The 14,413-nt window shown below is 41.7% G+C and overlaps 1 protein-coding gene across 1 annotated transcript; it reads right to left on the bottom strand.

The window, feature by feature from the left end:
• Nucleotides 1–12,132: 12,132 nt before the first annotated feature.
• On the bottom strand, nt 12,133–12,903 carry LOC147417339 (uncharacterized). The gene has a single exon (XM_086507701.1). The coding sequence runs from the start codon at nt 12,901–12,903 to the stop codon at nt 12,133–12,135; it is 771 nt and encodes a 256-aa protein (XP_086363827.1).
• Nucleotides 12,904–14,413: the final 1,510 nt, after the last annotated feature.

Genomic DNA, 14,413 nt, shown 5'->3' with positions numbered 1-14,413 from the left:
AGTCTTGGTTAATTTGGAGCAAAAAGTTAATAATCACGATTATTAACTTGAGACTTGAAATGAGCACTTTTTTGAAATTTTCTCAAGGACAGTCCTTTTATGATGTGTTTTAAGCTTATGAATCAAGTCAAAACTTAGTTTGGCCTAAAATGTGAAGAAAAAGTAAATAATCTGACTTTTGGTCAACTTCTTGAAATTTTTACCTCGAAGTGTCCTTGAGCTTACCCATTGGTTCGGACAACTCTTAGGCTTACTCTCCAGTTGGATTGAGTGAATTCGAGTCTTTTCGTGCTAATTTCTAGCCGTAGACCTGAAATTCTGCAGCTTTACATAACAACTCACACTTGATTCTTTCAAAGAGAGCAATGCTATGAAATCCACCTCGGATCCTACTTACCCTACTCCTAGTTTCTCATACAATGGGGTTGTGGAAAGTGTCCACAACACTCATTTTCTTGTGTTTTTTATGTTTTTTAGAGTCTTGATCTTAAGACTTTTCTCGTCTATCAATCATTCTCCAAATCCTTATCTAAATCTACAATCCTACAATCCTAAAGGCGCTCAGCAAGTACGATTACTTCCAAGCTACCTCTACACAGCAAAATATGACAATCTTAAGCTATGTGATTTCTAAAAGAGAGTTTTGAACTCTAGGCGACCCTAGAGGAAGTTAAAGGACAATTACACAAAACGCTCGTGTTTTTTCCTAGTTTGGGTCTCTTCGATCCCCGACAGCGGCGCCAAATGTGGGACGCATGTCTAACCTCACCATCCTATCTTATTGCAGTATTAGTGAGAACCACGATTAATTTGTCAAACCATGGGACAAATCTGACTCGGCTAGTGCATAGAGGCTACAAGAGGTTGTCAATCTCTTGGAAAACAACTAACAACTCGCATCTAACTCAAGCTACACTCAAGTGACTGAAATCACCAAAAGCCATTCACTCATCGGCAAGCAAATCACATCTGTTACAGCATCAAATGACATCCAAACATAACGAAACTTCTAGGACAAGTTTACAAGACCTAAACACACATGCCTATGGTCTCAAATCCCACATTAGGTCAAGTTCCAAAATCGTGATTATTAACAGTAGTGGATTTTTGACCTAGTCATTTTCAACCCAGAATGCATCTAAATGCTTAGCAATGATGCCCCAATACCCCGCCTATGCTTAGTTTTTGTTTTAAAAGTATAAATTCCTAGTTATGATGAAATTAGGCGGCGGTTCGGCGACGCCAAAAGCTATGAAATACTGTGAATGGCTTATGTCAATGCGTAGGCTCTTACTTGCGGTTGCAATACAACAAACTCATTCGCAATGTGACAACCGGAGAGGGAGTAGGAAGCACGAGAAGGAGAAGTGATCACGCTGTGTATTTCTTATCCAAAAACTTATAAAAAACTTACAAAAATTAGCTTTTATACCTTAGCCAAGGTTTTTGGGTGGTCAAAAGTAATAATCTGGAGTTCTACAAAAGCTCGAAATTGAATGGCTGATACAATCTGGAAGCTTGTAGCCCCGGCTCATGAAGTACAAGGTTTATCAAGAAAACAGGAGTTACAATATTCCCGATTTACCAAAATAATAATTGTTTTTACAAGGAGAACTCCGAAAAATGGTGTATATGTTAGCTTGCTGCTAACAACGGAGCATATCGAAGGGTAGTGCAGAAGGCAGTAGGAGGTGTGGTGATACACGACCCACACGACAAAGATATATTTTTGAAGGCATATGATCTGGAGGATGTTCATACCAATAATGAGGCTGAGTATCTCACTCTGCATTTGGGTCTAAAACAGTGTATAGAGTTCGGCATTTCAAGGTTGGTGGTGAAGGGAGATGCATTGCTAGTTATTAAGCAATTTTTAGGCCAATGGCAGGTAAAGCGCAATTCTTTGAAGCATTGGTTTTTTTCCATCAAGAAGATGCTCAAGTATTTTGAAGAGATCCAATTCAAGCATGTGAGAAGAGAGCAGAATCAAGAGGCGGATCAACTAGCAAGTAGCAAAGTACAGGTCCATGTTGTAGGTCTATATGTGGCCCCAACCACTTATGCAGGTAGGGAGACTCTAAAGGAGATTGAAGGGTTTTTGGGTACAGGGCAATGTTCAGAAGGTTTGTCCAAGCTGCAAAAGAGAAGAGTGGTCCAAAAAGCCCGCAAATTCACACTGATGGGTGAGGATCTCAGGAACTATGGGCGTGACGGAGTGCTTAGAAGGGTGCTATACAAAGAAGAGATAGGAATGGTGTTGGAACAATGCCACGAAGGAAGTGGACTCCAAGGCAAAGATCAAGTTCTATTTTGAGTGCTTAGAGCAGGCTTTTGGTGGCCTTCCATTGCGAAGGACGTGCATTACTAGTGCAAGACGTGCCACGAATGTCAGACTATAGGTGAAAGACGACAGGTAGCGGAGTCACAGGGCACCATCATCTCACAAAGTGCTTTTGAGAAGTGGGGTCGGGATGCCATAAGCCCTCTCCCAAAGTCTACTAGTGTAAGAAGTACGTGGTAGTAGCTATTGACTACCTTACAAGGTGGGTCGAGGTCAAAGCAGTGAAGGAAGTAAATGCTAATGTGGTGGCTCTGTTTGTATTTGAAAACATGTGTTGCCGTTTTGGTGTTCCATGGGTGTTAGTTTCTGATAGGGCCAGGGCTTTAGAAAAAAGCTCATGAGTGCATTAGTGGAGAAGTTAAAGATTCAACATCAGTTTTCCTCACCCTATCACCCCCAATGCAATGGTCTAGTCGAGAGTGCTAATGGGCAAATCGTCAATATGTTAACAAAGTACATGTATAAGCACGAAGCTGAGTGGGAATAAAATCTAGAGAAGTGTCTGTGGGCGTATAGAACATCCTATAAAGTAGCTACAAACTTCACTCCATTCGAGCTAGTCTATGGTAAGGAGGCTGTGTTGTCGGTGCATGCACAACTAGGTGCTTTGAAGGGTATGTGGCGTGTCAATGCCAGTCAACAAGGAGTTCTACAGGATCGGATAACCAATTTGGAGGCTTTGTAGATGGCAGAGAGGCAGCGACAGACTACTATGTGAAGTAGAGAGAGAAGCGGGTTGCCAAGTTCAATCAAAACCTGCCAGACAAGAAGATGGAGGAAGCAGATCTAGTCATGAAGTACGAAAGCTACCTGGATTTCACATTTGAGAAGAAGTTCAAGAAGAAGTGGACAGGTCCATATAAAGTGCGGAAGGCCTTTCCGAATGGGACCTATCAGCAGAGCTGGTATGAGCAAATGGTAAACTTCTTAGAAACAAGGTGAATGGTGTGCGGCTCAAACTGTATTTCGAGAGGGATTTAGTGCCTGAAGTGCAACAAATTGTAGTCAAAGGGGGTGGGCAACCCACCTAAAACATGCGGTGTGCGAGAGAAAGGAGATGAAACTTTTGTACATAGCCTGTACATACAGTTATGGTTTTGCGAGTTCTTTTAATCATCAATTTGGTGTGCCAGTTTCGAAAATCTGTACATATGCTTTTGGTCAAACATAAATTTTTGACAAAGGGGACTGGGCAATGCTGGTATAGCCAAACTTGGTCGGATCTAGGAGGTGGTCAATGCCAGGCACAGGCTACAGTCGACTCCAGTGCAGAAGGCTAGGACGGGTGCCAAGGCCCTAGGCAGCCAAAGGGTAGCGAGAATGTATGCATAAATTGGATTTTTAGGCCAAAAGTACTGCGGGATGGTGGTGTCCAAAATGCCAAGTCAGGGCTCTAGAATGTAGTGTTCAGTGTGCTCTAGAAGCTGGTCTAGACGACTCGTCAAACGGAGCCCCGGTGAGCAAGATACTAAAGTTTAAAGCTGGAGTATTAAACAGATCCCCGATGGATAGGGCAACTGGGAACATGTGGCCCAGGCTGATGTCAGTATATACAGGTGTAGTGATCGAGTTATGAAGCATGCTGGTCCTCTCGGATCGCGAATCGAAGCTCTGGATAGCAAGTTATGGCCGTTAGAAGATTTTTCAAGGGCATCCCTACTTGTCCGCATTGAAGAATGTGCCATCTGGCGTTTCCTAGGCCTCTACAAGGTTTAAGCAAGTAGAACAGACCGAGCGAAATCAGCAGGAAGTCATGGCTCGTGATTCTGAGCCCCGGGTACCAAGTTCCGATCCTGGGAAAAAGAAAGCTTTATGCAGTGAAGGGTTTGCAGATGATTTTTTTAGTTTTTTGTGACCTCGGATAACGAGCTCAGGAAAGTCTAAAAGTAATGGGGTGTGCACGGCCCAGGGCTGGTTTAATGAGGATATGACCCAGCTTGGTGGTCTGAGATTCCGACTATCTGGCAGAATGTGGGGACCGGGCAAAGGAAGGCCAAAAAAAGTTTTTTCAAGGTTAAGGTGGGGGCTTTTGAGAGCCTTGGAGGCTACCACAAATGGGGGGCGCCCGCGAGATGCCACGTGGCCGCAGATGAGCCCATATGCGGAAAGGAAGCTGGACAACGTGCCCTATATGGGCTGGGGGTAAAGTCCCTTATTAACATCACGTAATGAGGCGAAGCTTTCGAGCTCATGGGCGATGGCGTTCCAATGTTGGGCGTTGCAGGCGGCCCGTGGGCGCTACGCAGGGCGGAGACGGTGCTTGTTTTGGTCGGGCGGGGCGGCACGGTGGCGCGCGCCCGTGTGTGCTGGGAGATCGGCGGTCCACTGATGACGTGGCAGACCCGCTTAAGGGGATGGTCCCGCGGCCCGATTGGGCCCCCAAAATTTTGAGAAAGAGAGGGAGGGCAATAACGACATCGCTATTGCCTCCACCCTGCATGAAAGAGGAAGGTCCCACGGCACAGACAGAGAGCAAAGAGAAAGGAAGAGAGGGTCCGAGGGCGGCAAGGGGCCCATTGCAAAGCATGTCCGAGCAAAAGCCAACAAAGGTGAACCAAGTGCAAGGAGTCAAGGACGAGAGAGAATAGAAGAGAGAGGTGATAGAGGAGTTGGAGAGAGAGAGAGAGAGAGAGAGAGAGAGAGAGAGAGAGAGAGAGAGAGAGAGAGAGAGAGAGACAGAGAGTCAAAGTCAAGCCAGTAGAGCAGTGCAAGGCCTAAGCCCACAAAGGGGAAAAAATGAAAGATAAATAAATAAATAATTTTTTTATTGGAAAAGCCAAGAGGCAATAGCAACATCGCTAATCCCCCCCCCCCCCAAGTGCAAAAGAGAATAGAAGAGAGCAAGTAGAGCAAGGCGGTACCCCCTTTCCCAAAAAATGCCAATTCAAGGTGCCAGGTGGACCAATTAAAGTGTAAATTCCCAAATTAAAGACCCCCCCTATAAAAGTCAAAATTGGATCAAATTAAGGGTTTTTTTCCTGGCTTTTTGGAGGCCGTTTGAAGCTCGCAAATGGCCATGGTGATCGCAGTGGAAGTTAGGGTACATGTTTTTTAAAGTGCAATCAAGCCACCGTTGCCTCCTCTTGCTGTTGTTTCCCCTTCCCCCTGTTGGGGGTCCCATTGTTGCAATAGCTCCAATGACCAACAAAATTATCAATCTAGAGGGATGAGCTACCCGGCTAGGGCATGGAAACACTCACACAGTTAGTGAGCTAATCGTGGCAACACAAATGGTTAACTCTACGAGGCGAGCTTCTCGGCCTAGGAGCTAAGCCGCAATGAAGTGCAATCTCCATATCCATTTCTCTTCACCTCTAATCAACCCAATCACACACACTACGATTGCAAGATGCACACAACACTAATCCTATGATGCAACACACTAATCACAAGAACACACACATAGATCTATCGAGCACCACACTCCAATCAAACCTACATGCACACACAAGAAAAAGAGGGCAACCACACAAGATTAGAGAGGGATTAACCACTAATTAGTTAAGATCTAGTTAATCTAAGCATCACAGGCAATCATAACAAGTAAGAGGGAGGCATAGTGAGAGCAAATGAATCATTGATTAGTGTTAATCAAGTCTCATGAGCAAGGAGAAGCTCAAGGACTCCATAGCCACACACTTCAAGAGCTCTCACCAAAGAGTTCTCTCAACAAATGACTTGAGAACCCTAATTTCTTTTACACACTACCTTATATACCTTGGTTACAAATATGCAATGTCCGGGTGCCCAAGGCCTTTAGGGCTCACCACTTACTGAATCTGCAACCTAGGCACAGTAAGTGATCTATTCTTTACAACTTGGAACTCCCATTGAGCCCGTAACACATTAAAATATTACAATGGCTTGAAATAATTCGAGAATTTACAATACGTGGTACCTTTTTGGAAAAACATGAAAAATGTGTAACTCCAATCTTTACTGCTTCTTTGCATTTATCCTAGATGTGCATCCATACGTCTTCAGTCTTAGCAGCTTTTGTTAACTAACGTTGACTCAGTTAACATTCCCCCCTTCCTATTTTAGTGCCCGTCCTCGGGCACTTTTGAAAAATGTCCGTGGAGGCTGTGGAAGGTTTTTGATTGGTGGTTGATGGGTTGATTGTCTTCATTGGCCGTTGAATTTGTTGATGAGGTTCACTTTGCTACAACATCATTGGTCCGAATATGCCTGATGTGAGAGATGATGTTGCATTTATCCATTGTAATAGCATAATGATGAGGCTTCTGTTTATTTATGAAAAGTATGTACAAGAGAAGTAGAATGATGAGGTTCTAAACTAGGGTCTATAACCTGGATGACCAAAGGAAAAAAACCCAGTGGGAAAACAGTGACTTTAGGATACGCGCATTATTGGAGTACTTATGAGCATGGGAAATATTAATAATGTAATCAAGGGATTATTTGCTAATAGAGAATTAGAAAAGGTAGCAAATATGAAAGGGTAGCATGATGGAACATTGATTTTCCTGTTGTAGTCCACTCAAGGTACATGGTGGAAGAAAAAAGAGTGTCTAATGCATATGTCCAATGATGGGACATCCTATTTATGCATACACAGAAATGAATGGGAAACAATATGCTTTGCAAGAAAGATTTTGAGGGATTCTTCAGAAAGATGGTGTAGCTATAAAAGCATATGACATGGCTTTGTAAGTTGGCACCCCTTTAAGAATGGTTTTCGTTGACGAGGATATGTGCTCTCATCTTATTGTGCACTGTGCATGAGTGTTAGACTCTACGACACTCCACCACTCGTAAGTTAATAGACTTCGACTCTTATGCTCATCTCATCCAACTTGAGCAACATGACTTTAGATATGCTCAACTCTTCCAGGTTGAGCGTAAGCCTAATAACTACGACTCTTAACACATAGTTTAATATGAATTGAATCTTTGGAACCAATGCTTTGCTCATTTCATGGCTCAGCAGCCCGACTCTGATTATGCCAAAGAGTGTTTTTTGCACCCTGGCGACTTGAATTTTTACATTCTTGTGCTTACTACAAACATTTCTTCAGGTAAAAGTAAGCTTGAATCCTCAAAAAAAGGATTAGTGAAGGACCAAGTTGGCATTGGAGGTTTCTTTTGCCATACCTGTTTTATCATCTTTGAATCTGCATTCATGTTGGTTGGGTTGTCCTTCTTTGACTTTGAAGACTCCATTATCTGTTTGATTCTCCAGTTGTGCCTGGTGTAAGAAGTCTTTGATGTTGTTGTAGGCCTCTGTTGATCGTTGACATTTGAGTTTTGACTAGGAGCATTGGAAGACTTAGGAATCCAAACCTCTTGAGGACCTTTGTAACTTCATTTTTGACTTTGTTTAGCTCTAGGTCTTGTTGAGCTCTTGAGATCTTCATGCAAGTCTGGTGTAGCTGCGGTTGACTTGTGGTTTTGTATAACCTCTGTAGAATCCTTGTCTAAGAGGAAAATTCTTTGAGATCCGTCTTTTTTCTGTATCCTCTTGTGAGTTGTGGTAGACTTCAACATCTTTCGATGTTGTTCTACTGTATACCTGCTTCTTAGGTATCCTAGAATATTGTCGAGGTTGATACCTTGTGGGCCTTGTTTCTTGGGAGGGAGTTGACATTACTTCATATGCCCTAACCTGCGGTTTTGGAATCCATATCTGTCTATTACCTCCATAGTACTCTTGTTATTTTAAGCTCCATTGTGATGCTATCCATCCCATGTGTTTGTGTTTTATGTCGATTTCTTGTCTTTAATCCAAACCAGATCATTGACTTTGACTAGATTGATCGGAACAAACACTTGCTTGACTTTTCTTTGCTTTCTTGAGTACTTTGATTGAAATATCTTTGATTTTTTGGGTGTCTCCTTAGAGGTTTCAATTGGGTTAGCAGTTGACTTGAAGTTTTGAAAGCTTGACTTGCTTGAAGAAGCTGATCCATGAGGGTTCTTTGATGTAGAGGCATATGCTCTCACATCTTCTTTGCTAGTTAGTGGAAGTTCCACTTTAGCTTTACCTTTGTCTGCAAGATTTGTCTTCGATCCTTGTGACTTCTGAAACTCTAAATCTGGAATTTTTTGTTCTATTGAAGATCTTTGTCCAGCTTTTGCCATGGTCTCATCTTGATCTAACTGTGTCTCTATGGAGGTTGGCTTGAGACTCTGTTTTCCAATTTGACTTACATCAGCTGATTTAGCAAACAATGAGTGATTAATCTTTGGACTTCCTATTGCTTCTTGGTTTTTTGCAACCCTGTTCTTTTTAACTTCTGGCTTTGATGGTATTCTCTGCAGAATAGCTATTGTGGTTGTCCTTTGCTCTGTTTGATCTTCTCTTGCTATTGCTTGATTTGCTTTAAGTTGTTCTGAAGTTCTTTTTGATGGAGATGAATCATCTTCAATAAGCTTTGCTTTGTCATCGGTCTCCATTTTATCTGTGCTTGAGGACTTTGTGCTGTCGTCCGCAGGTGACCAGTCTTGATCTCCATTCTTTTTTGTTTGTGATGACTGCATCTGCGTTGAACTCTGTATCTCTAGGACCTTTTGGGCCATTGTCATTCCCATTATGATGTCTTCTGGCATATCCTTTGCTGTAATCACATAGAATTGAGCTTTGATGATCTGTGAACTTACTTCAATGGTGGTGGAGATGATTCCCCAGCATTCTGCTCGTTTCTTTCCTGATATGCTCACAAATTCAGGAGCATCTTCCAGCTGTGGTTGGCCACATCTTTTCCAAGTGCGGAAAGACATGAGGTTCTTGTCTAACTAAAAATCTAGCTTTACTTCACTTGAAAGCTTTTCTTTGTGTTCACCAATAATGTTGTACTTGATTGTCTCATGATTTATGTGTGAATTAACTGCTTTTGTTGTGGTAGTGTTCTTTGGTTGAACTTTATCTGCATTTTCTTTGCTTTGACCACCTGCTTCAATCAACGTTGACTCCATTGGCTCTAGTATTGCACTTTTTTGCAATTGTTGAGCATTGTCCTTCTGCATTTGAGTAGCCTTTGACCTTAGAAGATCCATTGTACTTTTTGGAAGAATATGTCTCTTTGGAGGATATTTTGGTGGTGACCTTTGTGTAGCTTTCTGGACTTTAGCTTTCATTGACTTTGACTTATCTCTTACCTGTTCTGGCAGCTTGAGGCTTTGCATCATCTTCAAATAGTCTTTGACTTCAGTTAAGCCATCCATAGGGGTTTGTACAAGGTCATGACCTTGCTATGTGCATCTTGATATGCATATGTGAGCTTAGTCACATGTAACTGTTTGAACACTATTGGATTTGTTGGCTTTTGGCTTTGACTTGTGGAGGTCTGTTGAAACTTTTGTCTCTGATGATCTTCATAGAAGCATTTGTCTGCAGATTCTGAGGGAACCTGGGTCAATTGGAAACTTCCAACAACCATATGATCTTTCAATGGTTTTTGCTTTGAAGGGGTCTGCTGGCTAGAAGCTCTAGGGCTTCTAACTAGTGTAGCATTTCCTGGTATTAGAGCTGAGCTTGATGGATTTACAGCTCCCCCCTTCCTAGGGTGATTACCATAGCCTACTTCATTGTATGAGTTCAAAGTTGTTTGGATTTTGTTTAGTCTCACCTTTTGGGACTGTGAAGATACACTTTCGGTAGCATTGTTGATGGTTGGCATCTGTAAACCTTCTACATAGTTTCCTATGTATCTCCGTGAAACATGACAAACTATCCCCCAAGTCAAGCTGTAAATAGCGTTATCTTTGCCCTGATATTGTCTATCCCATGGGTCTCCTATGATATGAGCTTCTGTGGTTTCAGAACCCAAGGTATCATAGATGCTAGACTCTCGTCTATATCTACAACTGTTTCGGTCAAAGTATATGTTCATTTGGTCACAACATCAAAGCTTGATTTCCAATGGAGGAGGGTTTGGCTCTGAACAGGTTTCTGGGTTCACTTGGGTAACATCCTTCAGCTCTAGAGAGGATGGGCTATAATAGATTCTTTCCTCTTAAATGAACCATCCTTTCTGATCTATCACTGGGCGCACTTCTATGAGCTGGTATGTGGGCCGTTCAAACACTGGTTGATCCTTTGTACAGTTTTCCTTTTTGGTCTACATAGTGTGCATATGAATAATGTGTACCATACAATGCTAACATCATTCTGTTTGATGTGTCCCTTAGACTCGTGAATGATTGCACACTTGTGGCAGTGGATGCAAAATCATTTACAAATTTAACAACCTTTGGTGATATCTCGACACCTTTACTAAATTCATGAGAGAATTTGTCGTTCAAAGAATCAATTTTAAGCTTTTCAGGTGTTTGTGCATCTTTATGCTCATTTTGAACTTATAGTGCAATTACTGGTGCTTCTAATGGTAATGCAGAATCATCCGATTGCATTAAAAGTGACGAGTTAAATGCACTTACATCAAGATTCTCATTTCCAATTTTCTATGTACCTTGCTTGGCAGTTGATGTATCCCTGTTGTCTGGATTTCTTGGACAATCTTCAGGAAAATTTCCACCTTTTCTTCCACAATTGAGCAATACGCCATGACTGGTGGTATTTCGTTTGGTTTTGTCATGTCAAGCTCTACCTGAGAAGCTTCTGTTTTTGTGCTTGCCAAGTTGTCGGCATCTTCTTTCAAGACACTGAGCATCAAGCTGTAGATTGCTCCATCTTGACCTTTGTACCGTCTTTGTCTTGGTTCTCTAATCAGATTGTCTTCTATTGGTTGATCTGTTGGATCTTGAAATTCTGGCTCTAGACTATAGATCTGACCACCACTGTAATCCATGTACAATGACCCTGATTACATATGCACTAAATGGATGCTTTGCGGACTAGTGTAGGTTTCTGGATAACCACTTGGGTTGATTTTTTGTACTTCTATCTGTACTCCATCTTTGAGTTGCAATACCTGGCTCCACTGAAGTTTATGAACATTTGGGAGTTTTTTGAATCTGGCTTTAATCTGATCAATAAGATCTTGGCTCCTGTGCTGCTTTTGCTGCTCATAAGATAACTATGATCTTCTGTATCTGTGTACAAAAATTTATCCCCATTGTAGCCATATAGCTGTAAAATCTACTGTTGCAGTTGCACTTATGCTGCTACTACTATTAGCTTGCTTTGTTGTACTTGAACTATCGGCTCGATTTGAGTCCATGTTGACTCAATCCACAAAAACTGTCAATTGGCAGATTCTGGTTTTGATTAACAGAATTTCTCCTGCTAAGTTTTGATAAAAATGCTTGTGTCAATGCACTTTTGTAGTTGATTGCTCTTCAGCAAGAGTTGATTAACTCTAGCTCGACTGTTGTCGGGGGATATGTGTTCTCTACGTGAGCCGGGCAGGTGCCCGGCCTCTGGCTGTGGGAGGTGTGAAAGAGAGAGAACAAGAACAACTGATGCAACTGAATCTGGACATCATCATAATCATGAATTAATTGATTAACGCTTGAGGACAACTTAATCCTTAGCCAAGGCGGGTTGTTAACAGCACCGTCACTTGGATCATCTGCTAACTAGGAGCTTCAGCTCCCGTTTACAAGATTAATCGGGCCGTTAACCACAGCGGACTTAACAAAATGCTTAATCAACTTCTGATGTTGGTGATGGAAATCTTCTTATGTCGCTTTTTCTGCCTCTTCTACTTTCAAGATTCTGTAAACCTCATGTAAGTTCATTCTATCAAACATCATGCTTCAAAAATAACCAACTGTGTTGCAGCTTCCCGTTCTATATGCTTTGCACTGGCTTAATTGCCGTTCTCTAGTTGTAACTTCCTCCTGCTCTCCAATTGCTAGCGAAAACTTTATCCCTTGCTTGGTTGCCTTGACTTACTCCCATTGTTTCTTTGAAAAAGCTTGCCGTTGCTTGTTTGCCTCGACTTACTCCTTTGCTTGCTTCGCTTGCCTCCTCCAAGATTTTCTTCGATTGCCTCAATACCCTTGCTTTCCTTCCTTTGCCCTGGTATCAAACGGAAACCAATCATTTGCCCCATTGTGAGCATTCCTTTAAAAATTTTGTACCATCCTCCAGGATCATAGGGAATATAAAGTAACTGACAAGAATCATAGCTAGCATGATAACCTCCTGTGTCATAAGGCATATATAGTAACTGCCAAGAATCATAACTAGCATGATAGCCTCCTGGGTCATAAGGTAGTAGGAAATCATATTTCAAGTATATTGCATCTCCACAAACTTTCTTATAGCATAGCAACAAAAAGTCCCAAATTCCTATTATAGAAGAACCCAGAGGCAAAATGAATTCAATCACTATGGTTTCCAAAATATCAATCTGCATTTGTGAGTCATTGAATGCCATCACTTTATTTGATACCACAAAAGAAGCATGGCTTCCTTCTCTAGTAGGCACAAACTCCTCTAGAGCCTCATCCAAAAGAAACATAAGCTCTTCATCATATGTTGCAGTATGTTCTTCACTACTCTTGTCACAAGGAACTCGAAATTCCTCTAACGCATCATCAAGGAGATCCATAAGCTCCATATCTTCCTCCTTGGAAGAACCACCTAGTTTCTGAGTCTTGTCACAGGAAACCTCATCCCTTGTTTCATACATAGGCACGAATTGTTTTGGCAGCTTCACACTCCCATTCAAATACCTTTCCACTTCAATAGCACAAGTCTTAGCATGCATTACAAAGATAGCATCAATTTCTTTTTCCATAGAATCATCATAGAAAACCCTGTCACATGTAGCAGTTATAAATTGATCATCATCATGCACCCCCTCTACATATGCATCTCCATAATCATAATCTTTGCATGGGTTTACATCAAATACATATGGATCAGCATCATCAATTTCATAATCATTTTGCCATAGTGTGGGTCCTGTCTCACAAATTCTTGATAGTGGAAAAGTTTGCTCCCTCTCTAAATCACCATTATCAAATTTCGGATCAGTCTGCCAGATCGGTAGCTCTAGGTCACAGACGCGTGTCAAAGGAGGAGTCTGCACCCCCTATGCTTCATCATCATCACATTCAGGTTCAGTTGTCCAATTTGGTAGTTTTGCTTCCCAAAATCTTGTTAATGAAGGAGTCTGCACCCCCTCTGAATCAAGCGCATACTCTTGCTGAGCCAAGTCCTCAAAATCTGATACATCCAAATTTGGTAAATTTGCTATACCAAAATCCTTGGTCTTGCCGCTCTCAATAGCCGCTCTCAACAGCAGCCCTGCTTTGACCTATAAGTTCTGTATCATTATTCAACTCTTTGGCAGAACCTGTACGAGTATCTTCAATCACCTCTATGGTAGAATCTGTACCAAAAAAATTTTGCTCTAATTCTGGTTCAGTAGCAAAAGTATCACCTGTAATAACCGAATCTTCTTGCATGTCTACTTGAATTTGGTTGCAGTCATTTACCATTTCTTCTTGAACTTTAGCCACTTCACTGTTTTGATCCCCTGATTTCTTTTCTTCATGTACTGCATGCATAGGCTCTTTGCAAAATTCATTCTGTGTATCCCGAACTGCATGTGTAGATTCTTTGAAAAATTCACCTTGTGTATCCTGAAGGTGTAAAGCCTCACCCTCAAAGACTTCTACTTCATGCACAACATCTACAAAACCCAACTTTGCATACACAGCTTCAACTATGTCTTCATCATTAGCTTGTAAAAAAGTAGCATCTTGCACAATGAACTCATCAATCATAGCTTCTAACTTTGATCGTACTTGTCCTCGAATATCTGCGTAATCTGGTGGACTTGAACTCTATTCTTGATAGCCTTCATACTGCTCATAACGTACTTGCACAATAGCTTCTTTGAAATACTCCCAATCATCGTTGCAAGCTTTGGTAAATTGTTGAATCTGCTCCTTCACATCCGAACTCACTAATGCTCAAAAGATTTGATCATCAATTCTTCTGGTATCCCTCTTACCTTGGTCTCCAGCTCATAGCACTCTAGGTAGCCCTCTGGATCGTATCCATCAAAGAGTCGTCTCTCCTTGTATACTACATCTAAAGCTGCATCCAAAGTAGAGATCCTTGAACCAATTTAAGCATCTTTGAACGTTCTGGAAGTGTTGAATTATCATCAAAACTTTTCCACTTAACTT

Source organism: Adiantum capillus-veneris, unplaced genomic scaffold (genome assembly GCF_014529385.1).
Source record: "Adiantum capillus-veneris isolate H3 unplaced genomic scaffold, ASM1452938v2 Hic_scaffold_273, whole genome shotgun sequence".
In the NCBI taxonomy this organism is placed as follows: domain Eukaryota; kingdom Viridiplantae; phylum Streptophyta; class Polypodiopsida; order Polypodiales; family Pteridaceae; genus Adiantum; species Adiantum capillus-veneris.
This window is presented reverse-complemented; position numbering and strand designations above follow the sequence as displayed.